The sequence below is a fragment of the Callionymus lyra genome, chromosome 16 (genome assembly GCF_982586985.1).
Source record: "Callionymus lyra chromosome 16, fCalLyr1.hap1.1, whole genome shotgun sequence".
Lineage (NCBI taxonomy): Eukaryota > Metazoa > Chordata > Actinopteri > Syngnathiformes > Callionymidae > Callionymus > Callionymus lyra.
In genome coordinates this window covers 24136857-24159433 of record NC_141833.1, presented here as the reverse complement: position 1 = coordinate 24159433, position 22577 = coordinate 24136857, and the positions used below count along the sequence as shown (strand labels likewise).

The 22577-nt window shown below is 40.7% G+C and overlaps 1 protein-coding gene across 2 annotated transcripts in view; it reads right to left on the bottom strand.

The window, feature by feature from the left end:
- The window catches only part of rock1 (Rho-associated, coiled-coil containing protein kinase 1), a 44322-nt gene that overhangs the window by 2306 nt on the left and 19439 nt on the right, over nucleotides 1-22577 (bottom strand). For both annotated transcript variants that reach the window (XM_087810410.1, XM_087810411.1), the window contains exons 10-32: nucleotides 20884-21043; nucleotides 20737-20809; nucleotides 20586-20674; nucleotides 19576-19624; nucleotides 19369-19504; nucleotides 18168-18259; nucleotides 17855-18101; nucleotides 17033-17139; nucleotides 16817-16967; nucleotides 16441-16601; nucleotides 16199-16383; nucleotides 15393-15462; nucleotides 13793-13896; nucleotides 10129-10294; nucleotides 9971-10064; nucleotides 9820-9908; nucleotides 7440-7631; nucleotides 7193-7358; nucleotides 4516-4586; nucleotides 4360-4448; nucleotides 3283-3361; nucleotides 2874-3135; nucleotides 168-372 (exon numbers count right to left, since the gene is read on the bottom strand). In XM_087810410.1, the coding sequence (XP_087666536.1) occupies nucleotides 168-372; nucleotides 2874-3135; nucleotides 3283-3361; nucleotides 4360-4448; nucleotides 4516-4586; nucleotides 7193-7358; nucleotides 7440-7631; nucleotides 9820-9908; nucleotides 9971-10064; nucleotides 10129-10294; nucleotides 13793-13896; nucleotides 15393-15462; nucleotides 16199-16383; nucleotides 16441-16601; nucleotides 16817-16967; nucleotides 17033-17139; nucleotides 17855-18101; nucleotides 18168-18259; nucleotides 19369-19504; nucleotides 19576-19624; nucleotides 20586-20674; nucleotides 20737-20809; nucleotides 20884-21043 (3037 nt within the window). The remainder of the gene's footprint in view (nucleotides 1-167; nucleotides 373-2873; nucleotides 3136-3282; nucleotides 3362-4359; nucleotides 4449-4515; nucleotides 4587-7192; nucleotides 7359-7439; nucleotides 7632-9819; nucleotides 9909-9970; nucleotides 10065-10128; nucleotides 10295-13792; nucleotides 13897-15392; nucleotides 15463-16198; nucleotides 16384-16440; nucleotides 16602-16816; nucleotides 16968-17032; nucleotides 17140-17854; nucleotides 18102-18167; nucleotides 18260-19368; nucleotides 19505-19575; nucleotides 19625-20585; nucleotides 20675-20736; nucleotides 20810-20883; nucleotides 21044-22577) is intronic.

The following is a 22577-nucleotide window of genomic DNA, read 5'->3' as shown; positions in this document are numbered from 1 at the left end:
CACACACTCTACACACACACACCTGACACACTCACACCTGACACACTCACACCTGACACACACACACCTGACACACTCACACCTGACACACACACACCTGACACACACACACCTGACACACACACACACCTGACACACACACACACACACACCGTGACTCCAGTTACCTCAGCTTCCCTGTGTTGCTCTTTGGGTTCTTGCGGAAGGACTGGTTGGGTCCGCGGGTGGACATGGTTCGCGGCGACGCCCGCAGGAAGGTGGACGGCGGAGTCTTGGGGATCTTCTTGCCGAGGTGACCGATCCACTTCTTCTGCTCGTCCTGCGTCAGAGCGAGCAGCAGCATGTCCCGGGCGGAGGTCACGTCGTAGTTGACTGGCAGAGACACACAAGTGTTGACAACGTGCTTAAGAGAGTAACACACCTTATTGATCGTCATAAACACAACATCATCAACACAACTGCCAGACCAGTAACACACCTTATTGATCGTCATAAACACAACATCATCAACACAACTGTCAGACCAGTAACACACCTTGTTGATCGTCATAAACACAACATCATCAACACAACTGTCAGACCAGTAACACACCTTATTGATCGTCATAAACACAACTTTCAGACCAGTAACACATTATTGATCGTCATAAACACAACATCATCAACACAACTGCCAGACCAGTAACACACCTTATTGATCGTCATAAACACAACATCATCAACACAACTGTCAGACCAGTAACACACATTATTGATCGTCATAAACACAACATCATCAACACAACTGCCAGACCAGTAACACACCTTATTGATCGTCATAAACACAACATCATCAACACAACTGTCAGACCAGTAACACACCTTATTGATCGTCATAAACACAACATCATCAACACAACTGTCAGACCAGTAACACACATTATTGATCGTCATAAACACATCAACACAACTGCCAGAAAAATATATCAAATATATATTATGTTAGTTTTTGTAAGATTGTGTTTTGAAATATTTTGTGAGGTTTTTTTTTTAATATTGTATTTTTTGTTTTAAAAAGATTTTCTTTGTCATTTTGAAAGATTCTATTTTGAAAGTTTTCTTTTGTTTTCTGGTAGATTTTGTATTTCTTAAGATTGTATTTTTTGTTTTAAAACATTTTGTATTTATTAAAAAAAAAGTACTTTATAAGACAGTATTTCTATCGTTTGAAATCATTTATTTCGGAGGTTTCTTTTTAGAATGTATTGTTAAGATTGTTTCTTAAGAAAGTATTTTGTAAAATGTCTTTCTTTTAACTTTAAGATTTTATTTTTGTATTTTAAAATCTATAACTTCAGTATTTAATCTCATCAGACATTGAAATAGAATATATATAGAATATAAATAGATAAAACCTTATTATAAATAGAATAAACTTCTCTCTGAGATGAATCAAGTATTGATGTAAACGAGACATGATATTATAATAGTTTTTGAAGGATGTTGTATTTTGTGAGGTTGTATATCTTTGTAATTTGAAAGAGGTTTTTCTTTTTAAAATATTGTATTTTCTGTTTTAAAAAGATTTTATTTGTCATTTTGAAAGATTCTATTTTGTGTTCTGGTAGATTTTGTATTTCTTAAGATTGTATTTTTAGTTTTAAAACATGTTGTATTTAAAAAAAAGAAGTATTTTATAAGATGGTATTTCTATCGTTCTTCCATCTATTTTTTTTAAATGTCTTTCTTTTAACTTTAAGATTTTATTTGTATTTCATAACTTCTGTATTTCATCTCATCAGACATGAAAATAGAATATAAATAGAATAAACTTTATTATAAACAAACTTCTGTCTGAGTTTTGATGTAAACGAGATATTTTATATACATTATATTATAATAGTTTTTGAAAGATTATATTGTGTTTTCTGGTAGACTTTGTATTTCCTAAGATTGTATTTTGAGTTTTAAAACATTTTGTATTTATTTTAAAAAAAAGTACTTTATAAGACAGTATTTCTATCGTTTGAAATCATTTATTTCGGAGGTTTCTTTTGAGAATGTATTGTTAAGATTGTTTCTTAAGAAAGTATTTTGTAAAATGTCTTTCTTTTAACTATAAGATTTTATTTTTGTATTTTAAAATCTATAACTTCAGTATTTTATCTCATCAGACATTGAAATAGAATATAAATATATAAAACCTTATTATAAATAGAATAAACTTCTCTCTGAGATGAATCAAGTATTGATGTAAACGAGATATGATATTATAATAGTTTTTGAAAGATGTTGTATTTTGTGAGGTTGTATATCTTTGTAATTTGAAAGAGGTTTTTCTTTTTTAAATATTGTATTTTCTGTTTTAAAAAGATTTTATTTGTCATTTTGAAAGATTCTATTTTGTGTTCTGGTAGATTTTCTATTTCTTAAGATTGTATTTTTAGTTTTAAAACATTTTGTATTTAAAAAAAAAAAGAAGTATTTTATAAGATGGTATTTCTATCGTTCTTCCATCTATTTTTTTTAAATGTCTTTCTTTTAACTTTAAGATTTTATTTGTATTTTATAACTTCTGTATTTCATCTCATCAGACATGAAAATAGAATATAAACAGAATAAACTTTATTATAAATAAACTTCTGTCTGAGTTTTGATGTAAACAAGATATTTTATATACATTATAATAGTTTTTGAAAGATTATATTGTGTTTTCTGGTAGACTTTGTATTTCCTAAGATTGTATTTTGAGTTTTAAAACATTTTGTATTTATTTTAAAGTAATGTATTTTATAAGACAGTATTTCTCTGACTTCCCTCTGAGATGAATCAAGTACTCAAGGAGGTACATTATATACATTATACATGATAATGGCCGCTCAGGAGGGCCTCACCTTTGCAGGGCGCGATCACGTCCTCCTTCTTGTCCAGGTGGTCCTTGTGACACTTGACGTGGCAGCGCCGACACTCCAGGGCGGGCGGCGGCTTGAACACGTGCCACAGGGGTTTGGAACAGGCCTCGCAGTTGGACGGGAAGTGATAGAGGGTCGGGATGAACTCGTGACCTTTGTGCGGCAGACAGTTGGTCTTGTCGCCCTGAGGCACCGCCTCCAGGTCCACGTCCTTCCGGCACTCGCCCTCGTTGGCGTACAGGATCTGAGGACATGAGGGTCAAACGCTGATCGGAGCCGGACCACGAGCCGGACCACGAGCCGGACCGCGAGCCAGACCGCGAGCCGGACCGCGAGCCGGACCACGAGCCGGACCACGAGCCGGACCACGAGCCGGACCACGAGTCAGTACCTGGAATATTCTGGGGATCTCCTCGGTCTCCGCCCGGTACACGTCGCCTTGAGTGACGGGCCTCACGTGGAACAGTTTGCTGCACAGAGAGAGAAACATCAAAAACATGATTTATGTTCATCAAGATGTTCCGACGAGAGTCAACGATGCAAACAGAAAGAGTTGATGGACGACAGAACTGGAGCGACACACGAGATATTAGATTCACTTCAGTCACTTTTTCAATGTTTCTGAGACACAAAAGTTTAGAGCACGGGTGTCAAACGGGTCCAGAAAAAGGCCGAGACGGTGCAGGCTTTTGTTCCAACCAGTCCAGCACATATAGGTGAACCAATCAGGCGTCTGAAGACAGTAATCAAATAATTGCCAGTAAGGGGTTGCTGACACCTGATTGGTTAACTCATGTGTGCTGGACTGGTTGGAACAAAAGCCTGCACCGTCTCGGCCTTTTTCTGGACCACTTTGACACCCCTGATTTAGGAGATCATCTCTTCGTCAAACTAATTCTGAACTGAAGGACAGAATATGTCCAAAGATCAGCTTTAAAAGCTGCTGGAGTCACTGTATCCTCTCGTCCTCAGTCATCATTCTTCCTTTAGCTGCCGAGGACGTAACGACTGCTGCCATCTAGAGGCTGGAAGTTTCATTGCGACAAGAAAATGAACAAACGCTGTGAATATTTTCATGTTGATTGTTAATATAAAAAGTAAGTAAGTAAGTCATAGTTATTTGTAAAGATGTTTTTAGACCAGGCTCATAAAGTGCTTTAACAACAAAACAATCCACAGTTAAAATACATACAAATGTAAAAACTCTAAAAGGTGAAGACAACATGGAGACAAACATGTTTAACGCCATATATTTAAGAAAAAGCTCAAATAGAAGTGTCTTGAGATGTTTCTTGAAGTGGAGGTTGGTTCCAAAGCTGAGGAGCAACAGGATGATTTCTCTGGTCCATCAGGAACCATCAGTATTGAAGTAAGAAGCGTAAAAGAAACATGACAAATACAAACTATGATTTGAAACAATAATAACAGCTGAACGAGTCACATCTTCACGGAGGTTGAATCCACTCACTCGATGTCCAGCACCATGGACGGGTTGGACTGCTCCTTGTCCTGCTCGTCGTTGTAGAAGAGAATCTTCTTACTGCTCACAACAACATACTGGACACAGGAGGTCAGAGGTCAGGTGATGATGATGATGAAGATGATGAAGATGGCGTCGACTCACCTGCTTCTTCCAGCCGTATCTCTTGATGTTAGCGCGGTTAGGAATAGACAACCAGCCCTCCAGCCTGGACTCTACAGACCAGCAGAGAAGACTAGTTAGTGGAGTCACTATAACTAGTCCAGAGTTGATCATGCAGTGACACGTCGACACCAACGCAGGAAAACAAACGTGGCAAAAATAAAATGTAAATTAGTTCTGCAGAAGTTTTTCAAAACTGTCCTGTTTTACTGGAGTTAAAATCTACTGGTCAAAGCATGAAGAACGTAAAGGAGGTTCATGCAAACAAGCTGTGAGAAGAAGAAGAAGAAGAAGCTTCATCCACACGTGAGGTTCACACACTTGTGCGACACTGTTCCATATGTGCCCACTCGTGTCACACCTGTGCACAGGTGCGACGCCGGCTCTGAGGTTATGCAACGTTTTCATGCTTTTCATCTTAGAAATGCAACAAATGACAATCAAACGTGACATTAAATCGCTTCAGAAACCGTCTAAACTTTTGACAGTTTTAAATGATCTTAACCATTAAACAACTAAATAGGAATCAAGATGGATTGTAACTAAATATGTTCTTTAGTGTCTTACTTGATCAAACTACTGATTCATCATCGATCTCTGAGCTAATGTCTACAGTTATGCTGCGTGTTGACGTGAAAATGGATGTAATGAGATGACTGTGGATCAAACATGAAGGTCACGTGATGAGTTAAAACATCGTCAAACATCTCTTTACAGATGAAGGTCAAGTAGAATGTTGTGAAAACATGATGGTGCGACTGAAGGACAGTGACAGGAAGTGATGTCATGCTAACAGAAGCTAACGCTCGTAAGTGAGAAGATGAAGCTGTGAGTTTGACTCGTGGCCACTTTTATCGTGGAGTTAAAGTTCGGTTCAGACTCTCTCGGGTCGGGTCTGGGTCGGGTCTGGGTCGGGTCTGGGTCTGGGTCTGGGTCTGGGTCGGGGTCTGGGTCTGGGTCTGGGTCTGGGTCGGGGTCTGGGTCTGGGTCGGGTCTGGGTCGGGTCACAGAAATGCAAAGGAACTGAAAAGGAAACACAAGCAGCCGCAGCACAGACCAGGCAGAGGTTTCGTCAGTTACTCACACAGAGAAAGGAAGAGTGACTAAGATAAGGAGAACCGACTGAAGGAGATAGAGAGAGATTAATTCAACAGTGAGACGGAGCACGAGTGAGTCTTCTTGAAACAAAGGTTCTTCTGGACATGTGTGTTCGACAGTGAACATCTACAGCAGGACTGTGAGGACGAAGTGAATCAAAGGAAATCTGAGCATGAAACCACAACAATGAGGTCTGGGATGAACAACAACGTACATGAAATGATCAGATTCAAGGATGAACTCGTGAACATGGAAGTCAATACATCTATAATTGAGTTGAATATATAGAAATGTTGTGTATGTACTTCATGTTACACAGTACACATACTTGTTTGAAGTTGAAGCTGCAAATCTGAATGTATTAGTGAGATTTATCTGAGAATACACTGGATACTTTTCTACCTGAGAAATATATATTTACACCTGCTGAGAATAACATGTATATTTTTACCTGAGAAAAACAATTATATTTACTTCTACCTGAAAGTAACAAATATATATTTTCTTCTACCTGACAATGACAAGTATATATTTACTTCTACCTGACAATAAGAAATATATTTTTACTAGTACCCGACCGTAACAAGTATATTTTCTTCTACCTGAGAGTAAAAAATATATATTTACTTTGACCTGACAGTAACACGTATATATTTACTAGAACCCGACAGTAACACGTATATATTTACTAGAACCCGACAGTAACACATATATATTTACTAGAACCCGACAGTAACACGTATATATTTACTTCTACCCGACAGTAACACGTATATATTTACTAGAACCCGACAGTAACACATATATATTTACTAGAACCCGACAGTAACACGTATATATTTACTTCTACCCGACAGTAACACGTATATATTTACTAGAACCCGACAGTAACACGTATATATTTACTAGTACCCGACAGTAACACGTATATATTTACTAGTACCCGACAGTAACACGTATATATTTACTAGAACCCGACAGTAACACGTATATATTTACTAGTACCCGACAGTAACACGTATATATTTACTAGAACCCGACAGTAACACGTATATATTTACTAGAACCCGACAGTAACACGTATATATTTACTAGAACCCGACAGTAACACGTATATATTTACTAGTACCCGACAGTAACACGTATATATTTACTAGTACCCGACAGTAACACGTATATATTTACTAGTACCCGACAGTAACACGTATATATTTACTAGTACCCGACAGTAACACGTATATATTTACTAGTACCCGACAGTAACACGTATATATTTACTAGAACCCGACAGTAACACGTATATATTTACTAGTACCCGACAGTAACACGTATATATTTACTAGTACCCGACAGTAACACGTATATATTTACTAGTACCCGACAGTAACACGTATATATTTACTAGTACCCGACAGTAACACGTATATATTTACTAGTACCCGACAGTAACACGTATATATTTACTAGTACCCGACAGTAACAAGTATATATTTACTAGTACCCGACAGTAACACGTATATATTTACTAGTACCCGACAGTAACAAGTACATGTCCTTGTACCTGCGAGGTTGCTGTCGGTCTCGTCTGTCTGCAGGCTGGTGATGCTAGAGTTGTCCATGCGCTGCTGCAGGTCGTTGAGTTTCTCTCGCAGCTGCTCGATGTCGCTCTCCTTGCTGTCCAGCTGCATCTGCAGCTCGTTGCGATACGTGCTCTCCTCGGACAGTTGCTGTGGAGGCCGGCAGATGTTCGCAGGGTCAGAGAAGAAGCTGATATTTTACAGGGGCTGCACGACTGGACCGAAACTCACCGCCTGCATCTCGCTCAGCTCCTTCACATACTTGATGGCCATGTGGTTGAACTTCTCCTTCTCCTGGTTGAGCTCCAGCTGAAGCTTGCGGTTCTCCTTCTCCTTCTTCCTCAGGTCGGCCGTGCTTCCCTTCTTCTTCTGGTCCAGCTTCATGTCCTTACGGTTCATTATTTCCGCCAGCTTGTTGACCGCCTGATGAACACCATGATGTAGAAACGTTTACTGTTATCATGATATTATCAGGAACTAGTTCATGTCCTCGTTTACATTTGAGTTTAAATAGTTTGAGGATAAAAATGAATCATTAGAAAAACGTTTTCTGACACTTTCGATATTTTCAAGTTGGAAAAGTTTCTGTAAATTTCAAAAACTAGTGACCAGTGCTGTGTCTCAAATCACATACTTGTGTACTCAAAGTTAGTATTTTTAGTGCGTAAGTGCGTCTCAATTCAATTCAATAGTGCTCCATGCCCACAAAACTGAGTATGGATCGATGGACACTTTCTACACTAAACGGCTCCATCTTAGTGACGTTGTAAACGGAAGTTACGTCATATATATATATATATATATATATATATATATTCATATATATATATATTCATATATATTCATATACTTAAATGTGTATTTTCAGCAGCAGTAGGAGGATAAACGCGTCTTCGCTGCTGATACCAGCTTAAATATCTCGCGAATACTTCGATTCTCATATTTTTTCTTTATTTCTTTTTCCAAACTTGCAAAACGTGCTGCCAGCAGGTGGCGATAGCGTATAAACAGCTGGTTGAAACCATCGTTAAATAGTAGTAGAAGAAGAAGCTGTCGCGTCATTTCCTGTTAGTGTGTAGAGTTTGATTTGAGACATACTATCTATGGAGGATTAGTTACTAGTTAGTACACTATCCTGATGCATACTAACTTCTAGTATACTAAGAGAAGTATGTTTGAGACATACTATCTGTGGAGGATTAGTTACTAGTTAGTACGTACACTATCCTGAGGCATACTTACTTCTAGTATACTAAGAGAAGTATGTTTGAGACATACTATCTGTGGAGGATTAGTTACTAGTTAGTACACTATCCTGATGCATACTAACTTCTAGTGTACTAAGAGAAGTATGTTTGAGACATACTATCTGTGGAGGATTAGTTACTAGTTAGTACGTACACTATCCTGATGCACACTAACTTCTAGTATACTAAGAGAAGCATATGATTTGAGACATACTATCTGTGGAGGATTAGTTACTAGTTAGTACACTATCCTGATGTATACTAACTTCTAGCGTACTAAGAGAAGTATATGATTTGAGACATACTATCTGTGGAGGATTAGTTACTAGTTAGTACGTACACTATCCTGATGCACACTAACTTCTAGTGTACTAAGAGAAGCATATGATTTGAGACATACTATCTGTGGAGGATTAGTTACTAGTTAGTACACTATCCTGATGTATACTAACTTCTAGTGTACTAAGAGAAGTATATGATTTGAGACATACTATCTGTGGAGGATTAGTTACTAGTTAGTACACTATCCTGATGCATACTAACTTCTAGTGTACTAAGAGAAGTATGCGATTTGAGACATACTATCTGTGGAGGATTAGTTACTAGTTAGTACACTATCCTGATGCATACTAACTTCTAGTATACTAAGAGAAGTATGCGATTTGAGACATACTATCTGTGGAGGATTAGTTACTAGTTAGTACACTATCCTGATGCATACTTACTTCTAGTATACTAAGAGAAGTATGTGATTTGAGACATACTATCTGTGGAGGATTAGTTACTAGTTAGTACACTATCCTGATGCATACTTACTTCTAGTATACTAAGAGAAGTATGTGATTTGAGACATACTATCTGTGGAGGATTAGTTACTAGTTAGTACGTACACTATCCTGATGCATACTAACTTCTAGTATACTAAGAGAAGTATGTGATTTGAGACATACTATCTGTGGAGGATTAGTTACTAGTTAGTACACTATCCTGATGCATACTTACTTCTAGTATACTAAGAGAAGTATGTGATTTGAGACATACTATCTGTGGAGAATTAGTTACTAGTTAGTACACTATCCTGATGCATACTAACTTCTAGTGTACTAAGAGAAGTGTGTGATTTGAGACACAGCACTGGTTAGTGGAACTAGAGGGATTACTTATTTATACACGTTATATTATGTTACTTTATTGAGTTCTTAATATGGATGTAATATATGATCTTATGTGGTTTTGTTCAGAGATCTTACATGAATAAAGTTCACATAAGAATAAGTGACATTTTGTTGATATTTATTAGCATCTCTTCAGTTTGTCGACAGTAGTTAAATGTCACGTGTGGAACAAGAGTGTGTGAAACACACCTGAGTCTTCAGCGTCCGCTCCGTGTTCAGGATCTTCTCGTAGGTGGCCTTGATTGAATTTGAGATTTCTTCCCTCTGTGCTGCAAACTCTGCAGGAGAAAAGTCCGGTTGAGGTTTGGTTCCTCAGAGGAGGAGCAGTCGTGGTCTGTACCTTCTTCTTGAGAATTAACCTTCTCGTTCAGCTCGGTCTTCTCCTTGCTGAGGTTCTCCACGTCTTTGGTGAGCGTGGTGTTGGACTCCTCCAGCTGTGGACACAAGAGGTCACTGTAGACGTGGAAGAGAAGACTTTGCTTGCATGTTCACGCTCACTCGTGCGATGGTGGCCTCCTTCTCCGTGACCTCCTGCTTGTGTCTCATCACCGTCTTCTTGTTCTCCTGGCTCAGCTCGAAGTACTCCTCCTCCTGCAGGGCCCGGGCCAGCTGCTCCGACTCCGCCTTGGTCACGGTGAGGTCCAGCTGCGCCGACAGGGACTCCCTTCAGGGAACACAACATTCAGCAGTGAGTCGAGGAGATCCAGGCTCGTGTCAGTGACTGAAGAACGTGAACGCTCCTGATTCATGTTGATCATAAAAGAGAGAAAACTCTCTTCATTATCTTCAACACTTCAAAGTAGGTCTGCATGATATATGGAAAAAATATGGATATTGTGATAGTGGCACGTGCGATATACATCGAAAATATGTGATCATTTATCATTTTTTAATGTATAAATCAAGAGTTTCTTAAATACACACTTCGATCAATCAGTGTCACGTTCTGTCAATTTGTACTTCTATGTCTCGTTGTTGTTTACGTCTCCGTCCGTCTGTGAACTGTGTTAGGCTCGGTTGCTATGGCGACGTGTCTTGGCTCAGTATATCCAGTGAAGTAATACTAACTTATGATCTAGTCAAACACTAGTGATCCAGTGAAGTAATACTAACTTCTGATCTAGTCAAACACTTGTGATCCAGTGAAGTAATACTAACTTATGATCTAGTCAAACACTAGTGATCAAGTGAAGTAATACTAACTTATGATCTAGTCAAACACTAGTGATCCAGTGAAGTAATACTAACTTATGATCTAGTCAAACACTAGTGATCCAGTGAAGTAATACTAACTTATGATCTAGTCAAACACTAGTGATCCAGTGAAGTAATACTAACTTATGATCTAGTCAAACACTAGTGATCCAGTGAAGTAATACTAACTTATGATCTAGTCAAACACTAGTGATCCAGTGAAGTAATACTAACTTATGATCTAGTCAAACACTAGTGATCCAGTGAAGTAATACTAACTTATGATCTAGTCAAACACTAGTGATCCAGTGAAGTAATACTAACTTATGATCTAGTCAAACACTAGTGATCCAGTGAAGTAATACTAACTTATGATCTAGTCAAACACTAGTGATCCAGTGAAGTAATACTAACTTATGATCTAGTCAAACACTAGTGATCCAGTCACTCGTCTCTTTCAACCTCCTTTGTTAAAGCAACATATCGTAAGAACTTTTCCTCTCGTCTCAGTTGTTTTCACAAACCTGTCCGTCTTCACCGTATGCCAACGAGCTAAGTTGTTAGCGTTATCTATAAAGTGTTATGTGTGCGTCTTCACCGTATGCTAACAAGCTAAGTTGTTAGCGTCATTTATAAAGTGCTATGTGTGCATCTTCACCGTATGCTAACGAGCTAAGTTGTTAGCGTCATTTATAAAGTGTTATGTGTGCGTCTTCACAGTATGCTAACGAGCTAAGTTGTTAGCGTCATTTATAAAGTGCTATGTGTGCGTCTTCACCGTATGCTAACGAGCTAAGTTGTTAGCATCATTTATAAAGTGTTATGCGTGTGTCTTCACTGTATGCTAACGAGCTAAGTTGTTAGCGTCATTTATAAAGTGTTATATGTGCGTCTTCACCGTATGCTAACGAGCTAAGTTGTTAGCGTCATTTATAAAGTGTTATGTGTGCGTCTTCACCGTATGCTAATGAGCTAAGTTGTTAGCATCATTTATGTGTTATGTGTGCGTGTACAAGGATTTATTATTGATTTGGTGATTTCACGACGCGCCGGAGGCTCCTCTCTGATGTCATTCAGTTTCACAGAAACCGATGCAAGTCGAGTGTCGACGAGCGTTATAAGAGATATTTTTCTACCATCATGTCGACACCAAAGCACGGAAATAAACAAAAGAGAAATATCATCGTTTTTCACTTTCACAAGGAACTGACTCCAAACCACAGCTTGGGTCATAAAAGAATAAACTTTTGTTATTTATTAAGAGACTTGCATTTAGACTGAAATTAAACAGTTTGACGAGGTTTTCGTATTTATATTTCAAATATAAATAAATAAACATGAATGTTGTCCACAAAAGTTTTTCTATTCTTTTTTTTTTTAATGCTTTGGAGTTATTTTATTACATCTTGTATTTTTAGATGTTTATTTATTTGATTTAAATAAATGCATGTAAAGTCAGTTTAATAATGTTGTTTAATAAATCTTGAATAAATAATAAAGGTAAAGCTTATTTATAACAACATACGAGTCAAAGCTGAGCTTTTATTTAACCACGACCTGGTTGACAAACACACAGTAACTAGTTCATGTTTGTGTTTGCAGGTTAACAAACACAGTAACTAGTTCATGTTTGTGTTTGCAGGTTAACAAACACAGTAACTAGTTCATGTTCATGTTTGCAGGTTAACAAACACAGTAACTAGTTCATGTTTGCAGGTTAACAAACACAGTAAGTAGTTCATGTTTGCAGGTTAACAAACACAGTAACTAGTTCATGTTTGTGTTTGCAGGTTAACAAACACAGTAACTAGTTCATGTTCATGTTTGCAGGTTAACAAACACAGTAACTAGTTCATGTTTGCAGGTTAACAAACACAGTAAGTAGTTCATGTTTGCAGGTTAACAAACACAGTAACTAGTTCATGTTCATGTTTGCAGGTTAACAAACACAGTAACTAGTTCATGTTCATGTTTGCAGGTTAACAAACACAGTAACTAGTTCATGTTCATGTTTGCAGGTTAACAAACACAGTAACTAGTTCATGTTCATGTTTGCAGGTTAACAAACACAGTAAGTAGTTCATGTTTGCAGGTTAACAAACACAGTAACTAGTTCATGTTCATGTTTGCAGGTTAACAAACACAGTAAGTAGTTCATGTTTGCAGGTTAACAAACACAGTAACTAGTTCATGTTCATGTTTGCAGGTTAACAAACACAGTAACTAGTTCATGTTCATGTTTGCAGGTTAACAAACACAGTAACTAGTTCATGTTCATGTTTGCAGGTTAACAAACACAGTAACTAGTTCATGTTCATGTTTGCAGGTTAACAAGCACAGTAACTAGTTCATGTTCATGTTTGCAGGTTAACAAACACAGTAAGTAGTTCATGTTTGCAGGTTAACAAACACAGTAACTAGTTCATGTTCATGTTTGCAGGTTAACAAACACAGTAACTAGTTCATGTTCATGTTTGCAGGTTAACAAACACAGTAACTAGTTCATGTTCATGTTTGCAGGTTAACAAACACAGTAACTAGTTCATGTTCATGTTTGCAGGTTAACAAACACAGTAACTAGTTCATGTTCATGTTTGCAGGTTAACAAACACAGTAAGTAGTTCATGTTTGCAGGTTAACAAACACAGTAACTAGTTCATGTTTGTGTTTGCAGGTTAACAAACACAGTAAGTAGTTCATGTTTGCAGGTTAACAAACACAGTAACTAGTTCATGTTCATGTTTGCAGGTTAACAAACACAGTAACTAGTTCATGTTCATGTTTGCAGGTTAACAAACACAGTAAGTAGTTCATGTTTGCAGGTTAACAAACACAGTAAGTAGTTCATGTTTGCAGGTTAACAAACACAGTAAGTAGTTCATGTTTGCAGGTTAACAAACACAGTAAGTAGTTCATGTTTGCAGGTTAACAAACACAGTAAGTAGTTCATGTTTGCAGAGAGTCTCACCTGTCGCTGCACATCTCCTGCACCTTCTTATGAGCCTCCTGCACTTGTCGGTTCCTCTCGTCGATCTCCTCCTTCAGCTCTTTCACCTGAGTTTTGTAAAGCGTCTGTGGAGCAGAGACCAGATGAGGAGCAGAGACCAGATGAGGAGCAGAGACCAGAGGAGGAGCAGAGACCAGATGAGGAGCAGAGACCAGATGAGAGCAGAGACCAGAGGAGGAGCAGAGACCAGATGAGGAGCAGAGACCAGAGGAGGAGCAGAGACCAGAGGAGGAGCAGAGACCAGAGGAGGAGCAGAGACCAGAGGAGGAGCAGAGACCAGATGAGGAGCAGAGACCAGATGAGGAGCAGAGACCAGATGTGGAGCAGAGACCAGATGAGGAGCAGAGACCAGAGGAGGAGCAGAGACCAGATGAGGAGCAGAGACCAGATGAGGAGCAGAGACCAGATGAGGAGCAGAGACCAGATGAGGAGCAGAGACCAGAGGAGGAGCAGAGACCAGAGGAGGAGCAGAGACCAGAGGAGGAGCAGAGACCAGAGGAGGAGCAGAGACCAGAGGAGGAGCAGAGACCAGAGGAGGAGCAGAGACCAGATGAGGAGCAGAGACCAGAGGAGGAGCAGAGACCAGAGGAGGAGCAGAGACCAGAGGAGGAGCAGAGACCAGAGGAGGAGCAGAGACCAGAGGAGGAGCAGAGACAAGATGAGAGCAGGGACCAGAGGAGGAGCAGAGACCAGAGGAGGAGCAGAGACCAGAGGAGGAGCAGAGACCAGAGGAGAGCAGAGACCAGAGGAGGAGCAGAGACCAGAGGAGAGCAGAGACCAGATGAGAGCAGAGACCAGATGAGGAGCAGAGACAAGATGAGAGCAGGGACCAGAGGAGGAGCAGAGACCAGAGGAGGAGCAGAGACCAGAGGAGGAGCAGAGACCAGAGGAGAGCAGAGACCAGATGAGAGCAGAGACCAGATGAGAGCAGAGACCAGATGAGAGCAGAGACCAGAAGAGGAGCAGAGACCAGATGAGGAGCAGAGACCAGAAGAGGAGCAGAGACCAGATGAGGAGCAGAGACCAGATGAGGAGCAGAGACCAGAAGAGGAGCAGAGACCAGATGAGGAGCAGAGACCAGAAGAGGAGCAGAGACCAGATGAGGAGCAGAGACCAGATGAGGAGCAGAGACCAGACGAGGAGCAGATGAGGAGCAGAGACCAGATGAGGAGCAGAGACCAGATGAGGAGCAGAGACCAGATGAGGAGCAGAGACCAGATGAGAGCAGAGACCAGAGGAGGAGCAGAGACCAGAGGAGGAGCAGAGACCAGATGAGAGCAGAGACCAGATGAGAGCAGAGACCAGATGAGAGCAGAGACCAGATGAGAGCAGAGACCAGATGAGAGCAGAGACCAGATGAGGAGCAGAGACCAGATGAGGAGCAGAGACCAGATGAGGAGCAGAGACCAGATGAGAGCAGAGACCAGATGAGAGCAGAGACCAGATGAGAGCAGAGACCAGAGGAGGAGCAGAGACCAGATGAGAGCAGAGACCAGAGGAGGAGCAGAGACCAGAGGAGCCTCTGGTGTTGAACCAGTTGAGGAGAAACTGTTGTACTCACAGAAAAATACTGTTCAGCCTCCAGCTGGTCTTGAAGTTCCCTCATCTGTCCCTCGTTGCCTCGGTATTGTCTGGAAACAACAAGGAGATCAGTCTCAGACTCTAATCTTCTCAACGTTCGCTCTAAGCTGCAGTCAAAGAGCTTGAACTCTTAACTCCGTCAATTCAACAGCAATTAACACTTTGACTTTTAAAGAGCATTAGTGACCAGAACACAATCATACCCTTGACCAGGTTTATGCTCACTTTTCTCCAAGTTCACGCTAAAGTTAGCATTAATTCAGCTAGTTAGCATTATTGCAGCTGCTTAGCATTAGTACAGCTGGGTAGCATTAGTACAGTGTGGTAGCATTGATAAAGCTAGTTAGCATTATTAAAGCTGCTAAGCATTGTTACAGCTAGGTAGCATTATTGGAGCTAGTTAGCATTATTAAAGCTGCTTAGCATTGTTACAGCTATGTAACATTAGTACATCTAGTTAGCATTATTGGAGCTAGCTAGCATTAGTGCAGCTACTTAGCATTATTGGAGCTAGTTAGCCTTATTAAAGCTGCTTAGCATTAGTAAGCTAGCTAGCATTAGTACATCTAGTTAGCATTAGTGCAGCTAGTAAGCATTATTGGAGCTAGCTAGCATTATTGGAGCTAGTTAGCCTTATTAAAGCTGCTTAGCATTAGTAAAGCTAGCTAGCATTAGTAAAGCTAGCTAGCATTAGTACAGATAGCTATCATTATTGCAGCTGGTTAGCATTATTGCAGCTGGTTATCATTATGCGACACATAATGTAAACAGTCAACATGGCCTCACTTGGTCAACTGTGCGAGCTGGAACTCCAGCGAGCGTTTACTCTCCAGCGCCGTGTTGCTCTCCTGCTTGAGCTGCTTCTCTGTGCACCTGAGCCGGTCCAGCTCCTGCAGGCGGCTCTTGAGGTCACTCTGGGACAGGACTCTCTTGCTGGACTCCTGCTCCAGCTGTATCCGCAGATTCTTCACCTGAGGCGTTTGTTTGGTTAAACACACGAAGGAAAGAACAACGAGTGCTTCACTCACATCCTCTTCCAGTCGCTCCTTCTGTTTCATCAGCTGCTCCATCTTCTGCACCGACTGCTTCAGGTCGAACTCCAGCATGGAGCACTGCTTCTCCACCTCCACCACCCGGCTCTCCGCTCGCATTCTGGCGCCGTTCTCCTCCGACATCTTCTGCTGCACGGCTGCAGATGAACGTGAGGAAGATTAAAAACACCATCAAATGTGACATGAAAAGCCTCCATAATGATTCATCAGCTCAGATCAAAGAGTCGTGTTTAAACAAGTAGCAACGAGACGCCTCGACACGCACACGGGTTCAAGCTCAGGTGCTTCTAAAGATCTCCTGCAGGCTCTCGGTCTCCAGCAACACATCATGAGTAGAGATCCATGAACGTACCCGTCATGGCGGCGGACTTGGCTCCTTCGATGGACTCGTACTTGTCCGTGAGCTGCGCTCTGGTGACCCGGTGCTCCGTCTGCTCCTGCTCCAGACGCTGCTGCAGAGTCTTCAGCTTGTAGTTCAGATCGATCTCCAGGTTGTTCTTGTCCTGCACGATGAAGAGCGTTAAGAAGAACGATCCTCTCTTCCTTTAACTTCTCCTTTGAGCCGAACCTTCTCCAGGTTGTTGCTTCTCTCCTGAGCCTGTTTCCTCTCGGCCTCCACCCTGGTGACCGTGAGCTTCAGGTTCTTGTTGTCCTCCTGCAGACCTGCCATCCTCGCTGAGGAGAAAGAAAAGATATTCGTTTTTGTCTTTCCGTCTTCAGCTCCCGAGTTACAGCTTAAGTTAAGTGACGCTGAAATACATTTTAAATGCTGTCCATCAAAAACAAAAACAAAACTAATGGAACGTTCAACACTCGTGGATTAAAATGATGATTCTTTTCTCCACAACTAGAAACTTAAAGCACAATAAACTCCATTTTTTTTAAATTGATCTCATAAACCTAATAAATGAGAATACATTTGAAATACATGGTAACAAAAAAACCTGAGCAAATAAATAAACAATACAGAACTCAGTGTTAAATAAAACCACTGACTTGAAAACCGAAACAAATAAACAGTGAACTAATCAATGTAATCAATGTGTTTTCTGCGCATTAATGTGTTCATTGAAGTGACAACCTTTCAGTTATTACACCAATATAATCAATATATCCACCAAACGTTGTTTCGTGAGAATATCCTCGGGCCTTGAACGCACCATAGAAATCCCGGGCGCCACTGAATGCATCGTTCACGTCTGTTGATGCATCTTTTTTGAAATAAGTCATATATAAATGTTGAATATATGTATTTAGATTTATGAATATAAATGGAATCCTACAAAAGAAATGGTGTATATTCTTCATCGGTCAATCATGGAGATGATCAAGTGAAACTCTTCCAATCGTCCGATCCATCAGTGCAGGCCTCGACATTTCTGGGGCTCACCTTGAAGCTCCCGGATCTCCTCCGAGCCCTGGCTGTAGCTCCTCCTCTCAGAGTCCAGGGTGCTCTGAAGCAGCAGCACCTCCTTCTCCAGCTGGGCCTTCTCTCCGTCGGCCGAGCGGCTCCTCTCCTGCAGCTCTCGGTTCAGACCCTCCAGCTGGCTCATGGACTTGGCCATCTCCGTGTGGCTCTTCCTCAGACGCGCCGCCGTGTCCGACTCCGCCCTCAGCAGGTCGTTGGCCTCCTCCAGCTGGGAGAGCAGGGGTCAGAGGTCAGAGGTGATGGTGTGACCGGAGCTCTCTCTCTGACGGCTCACCTGGTTCTGAAGCTGAGAGATCTTGTCGTTGGAGGCCTGAGAGCTCTGGCTGAGCTTCCTCATGTCTTCAAGCTGCTCCTTCAGAGTCGACGCTGGAGGAGAAATGAACTGATTATTATTGAAGACGATGAAACATGGATTACAATGAATGAACGGAAAACATCATCTTGATTTATTCTTGATTAATTCATGATTATTTCATGATTTATTCTTGATTAATTCATGATTTATTATTAATTTAGTCTTGATTCATTCTTGATTAATTCTTGATTATTTCTTGATTAATTCATGATTTATTATTTATTTAGTTTTGATTAATTCTTGATTATTTCATGATTTATTCTTAATTAATTCTCGATTAATTCTTGACTATTTCATGATTTATTCTTAATTAATTCTCGATTAATTCTTGATTATTTCATGATTTATTCTTGATTAATTCAAGATTTACTCTCGATTAATTCTTGATTATTTCATGATTTATTCTTAATTAATTCTCGATTAATTCTTGATTATTTCATGATTTATTCTTGATTAATTCATGATTTACTCTCGATTAATTCTTGATTATTTCATGATTTATTCTTGATTAATTCATGATTTACTCTCGATTAATTTTTGATTATTTCATGATTTATTCTTAATTAATTCTCGATTAATTCTTGATTATTTCATGATTTATTCTTGATTAATTCATGATTTACTCTCGATTAATTCTTGATTATTTCATGATTTATTCTTAATTAATTCTCGATTAATTCTTGATTATTTCATGATTTATTCTTGATTAATTCATGATTTATTATCGAGTCTAACTGATCTAAATGACCACAGATCAGACTGAAGAGAATAAAAACATGTATCAAAGTGTTTAATTGATTCAGCTGTTCAAACATTGACACTAACTTGTCACTAATAACACCTTTTGTTTTTAAGTCTTTATGAAAAAAATCACTAACTAATGAAACAAATCTACTAAAGAATAATAACCTTCTCTTGATCGTCTTTTCTGTCCCTTCTGTTTAACCCCCTTTAGTGTATGTTTCTCATCCTTTTTGTAAAGAGTCTTTGTGTCCCAAAAAACGCTAAATCAATATGTATATTATTATCTAAATCCTGCGTAAATGTATGTTTTTAATGGTGTTATGAAGATATCCAGCGGGACGACAACAGTTGGTTGCAGCTGCAGCGCTCGCTTCACCTTCGTTCTCCAGATTGCGTCTCCGCTCCGCCTCCTGATCGGCTTTTCTTTGGTACTCAGCGAATCTGTGCTGCAGCAGCAGCTTCTCCTTCTCCAGCGCAGACATGCTGCTCTCAGCACTTTTCCTCAAGGTTGCCTGTGGCAGAGCAGAAGCTGTGATGTGGCAGCGAACGCTTGGATGGCAGATGTTGTAACGTGAGCTCCAACCTCTTCGTCCATCTCCTTCAGGATCTTGTCGATCCTGGTGCTGGAGCTCCTGCAGAGACACAAGACTTGGATTATGTCCGTGCAACCAATTTAACAGTAATTCCCTCTTTTTTAAACGACAACCATTCTTCAAATGAAACCTAATCTTTCACATGTGACTCATATTCTGAGCATCATGTGAAACATGTGGTCGAATTGATGCAGAACAAAAACTACCTTTTAAAAAACTTTAATCTTCCATAGTTTATAATCTAATAAATTAACAGTCAAGATGTTATTAACATTTATTCAACTAGAAATTCAAGGTTTTTCATTTTCAATTTTGACCTTTTCTACACAACCTTATAAAAAACATTTCCAAAGATATGTTGGGGGGGGGGGGGGGATATTAATGACAGCATTGATTAAAAGCATTTTAAGCATATTTCTTGTATGATTTATTTTTAAAGAAAGTGTATAAAATCAATTAAAATAATCATTTGTCGGTTTTTTGTTTTTAAAATTAACACGCAAAATTCACAGCGTTTGTATTGTAATTAAACTTCCGGCCTCTAGATGGCAGTAGCCATGACTACCTCTACAGCTAAAGGAAGAATGATGACTGAGGACGAGAGGATACAGTGAGTCCAGCAGCTTTTAAAGCTGATGTTTGGACATATTTTGGTTTGAAAACAAATTAAAGCAGTTACGACTTCATCAAGAGTCATGTGGTCTGAAAATACTACAACACCAGAGTCAAGTACTGGACAATACTACACATATATACTTGTTACTACACTATCACAACACCAGAGTCAAGTACTGGACAATACTACACATATATACTTGTTACTACACTATCACAACACCAGAGTCAAGTACTGCACAATACTACACACATATACTTGTTACTACACTATCACTATATATCGTACGCATCAACACATTGAAAATACACTATCTTGACATAAGATCTTTCTCAAGTGACCTTGAGTTTGTCCTTCTTGTTTGATGGTAAAAACTTCACGGACCTGCATTTCTGCTCCAGCTCGTCCTTCAGCTGCATCTCTGTGTGCAGTTGTTCCTCCAGAACATAGATTCTCTTCTGCATGTTCTCCAACTGTATAAAGATTGAAGTAACAACACAGAAAATACACAGAAGAGAAACAACATTTTACTCACATGACTCTTATCTTCCTTCGTGGAGGAGCTTCGTTTGTCACAGGTCTTGGTTCCGGTGGAGCCGCGCAGAAGTCTGGCAACAGACGACGACCGTCAAACATCTCCATCTCAGAGGAGCATCAGTGTACAAGTTACAAGACCACGTACTGCTGGTTGCTGTAGTACGTGAAGCCGACGAAGGGGAGCTGGTTGCCAGCGAAGGCCTTTGGTATCGGGAAGGTCTCCTCCTCGCCACGATCTTCTTCGATGTCGTCGAAATTACTGGTGTCTACGTCGCTGCTCAGCTCAGGCACCACAGGAGCCGCAGCTGCACAGACGTCAGAGTTCCTTTAAATTACTTGATTTTAATATCATTTTTAGTCATTTCATTTAAAAATGAAATGTTTTATATTCCAAGTCGAATAGTTTAAAAAAAAAAGAAAAGTTTTTTAGTTTTGTCTGGTGACTCCATTATACAAACATTTATATGTTGAATTTAAAATACTACAAATTACGAGAGTTCAGAGCTACTGGATCAAACTTCCAACCAATCATGCGACGCTGAGAAGATCATGTGACTGATTTGAAATTGTATAAACATGTTTTTTTTATATTTTTGTAAAATGAAAAAATGTACCTTTTAAAATACAAAGGATAGAAATTAATTACCCAACAAAAATAAATTAAACTTTATACAAATAACTACATTCTTTTTTTTTTTTTAAACGAACTCGTTATTTAAAAAAAACACAATTCAATGCTTAAATGCAATAAAAAAAATCAGGTGAAATGTTAAATTCCTACAATGTTCTGATGCCACTGACAACATAAGTGACCTTCATTCATCTCAGACTGGAACTACTGACTCCTCCTCAAAGCTAACAGGATCACAAACACCAGGTCTGCAGAGAACGATTGACTCAAGTCGTCTCCAGTCGTCTCCAGTCGTCTCCAGTCGTCTCCAGTCGTCTCCTGTCGTCTCCTGTCGTCTCCAGTCGTCTCCAGTCGTCTCCAGTCGTCTCCAGTCGTCTCCAGTCGTCTCCAGTCGTCTCCTGTCGTCTCCTGTCGTCTCCAGTCGTCTCCAGTCGTCTCCAGTCGTCTCCAGTCGTCTCCAGTCGTCTCCAGTCGTCTCCAGTCGTCTCCAGTCGTCTCCAGTCGTCTCCAGTCGTCTCCAGTCGTCTCCAGTCGTCTCCAGTCGTCTCCAGTCGTCTCCAGTCGTCTCCAGTCGTCTCCAGTCGTCCCCAGTCGTCCCCAGTCGTCCCCAGTCGTCCCCAGTCGTCCCCAGTCGTCCCCAGTCGTCCCCAGTCGTCCCCAGTCGTCCCCAGTCGTCCCCAGTCGTCCCCAGTCGTCCCCAGTCGTCCCCAGTCGTCCCCAGTCGTCCCCAGTCGTCCCCAGTCGTCTCCAGTCGTCCCCAGTCGTCCCCAGTCGTCCCCAGTCGTCCCCAGTCGTCCCCAGTCGTCCCCAGTCGTCCCCTGTCGTCCCCTGTCGTCCCCTGTCGTCCCCTGTCGTCCCCTGTCGTCCCCTGTCGTCCCCTGTCGTCCCCTGTCGTCCCCTGTCGTCCCCTGTCGTCCCCTGTCGTCTCCTGTCGTCCCCTGTCGTCCCCTGTCGTCCCCTGTCGTCTCCTGTCGTCTCCTGTCGTCTCCAGTCGTCTCCAGTCGTCCCCAGTCGTCTCCAGTCGTCTCCAGTCGTCTCCAGTCGTCTCCAGTCGTCTCCAGTCGTCTCCAGTCGTCTCCAGTCGTCTCCAGTCGTCCCCAGTCGTCTCCAGTCGTCTCCAGTCGTCTCCAGTCGTCTCCAGTCGTCTCCAGTCGTCTCCAGTCGTCTCCAGTCGTCTCCAGTCGTCTCCAGTCGTCTCCAGTCGTGTC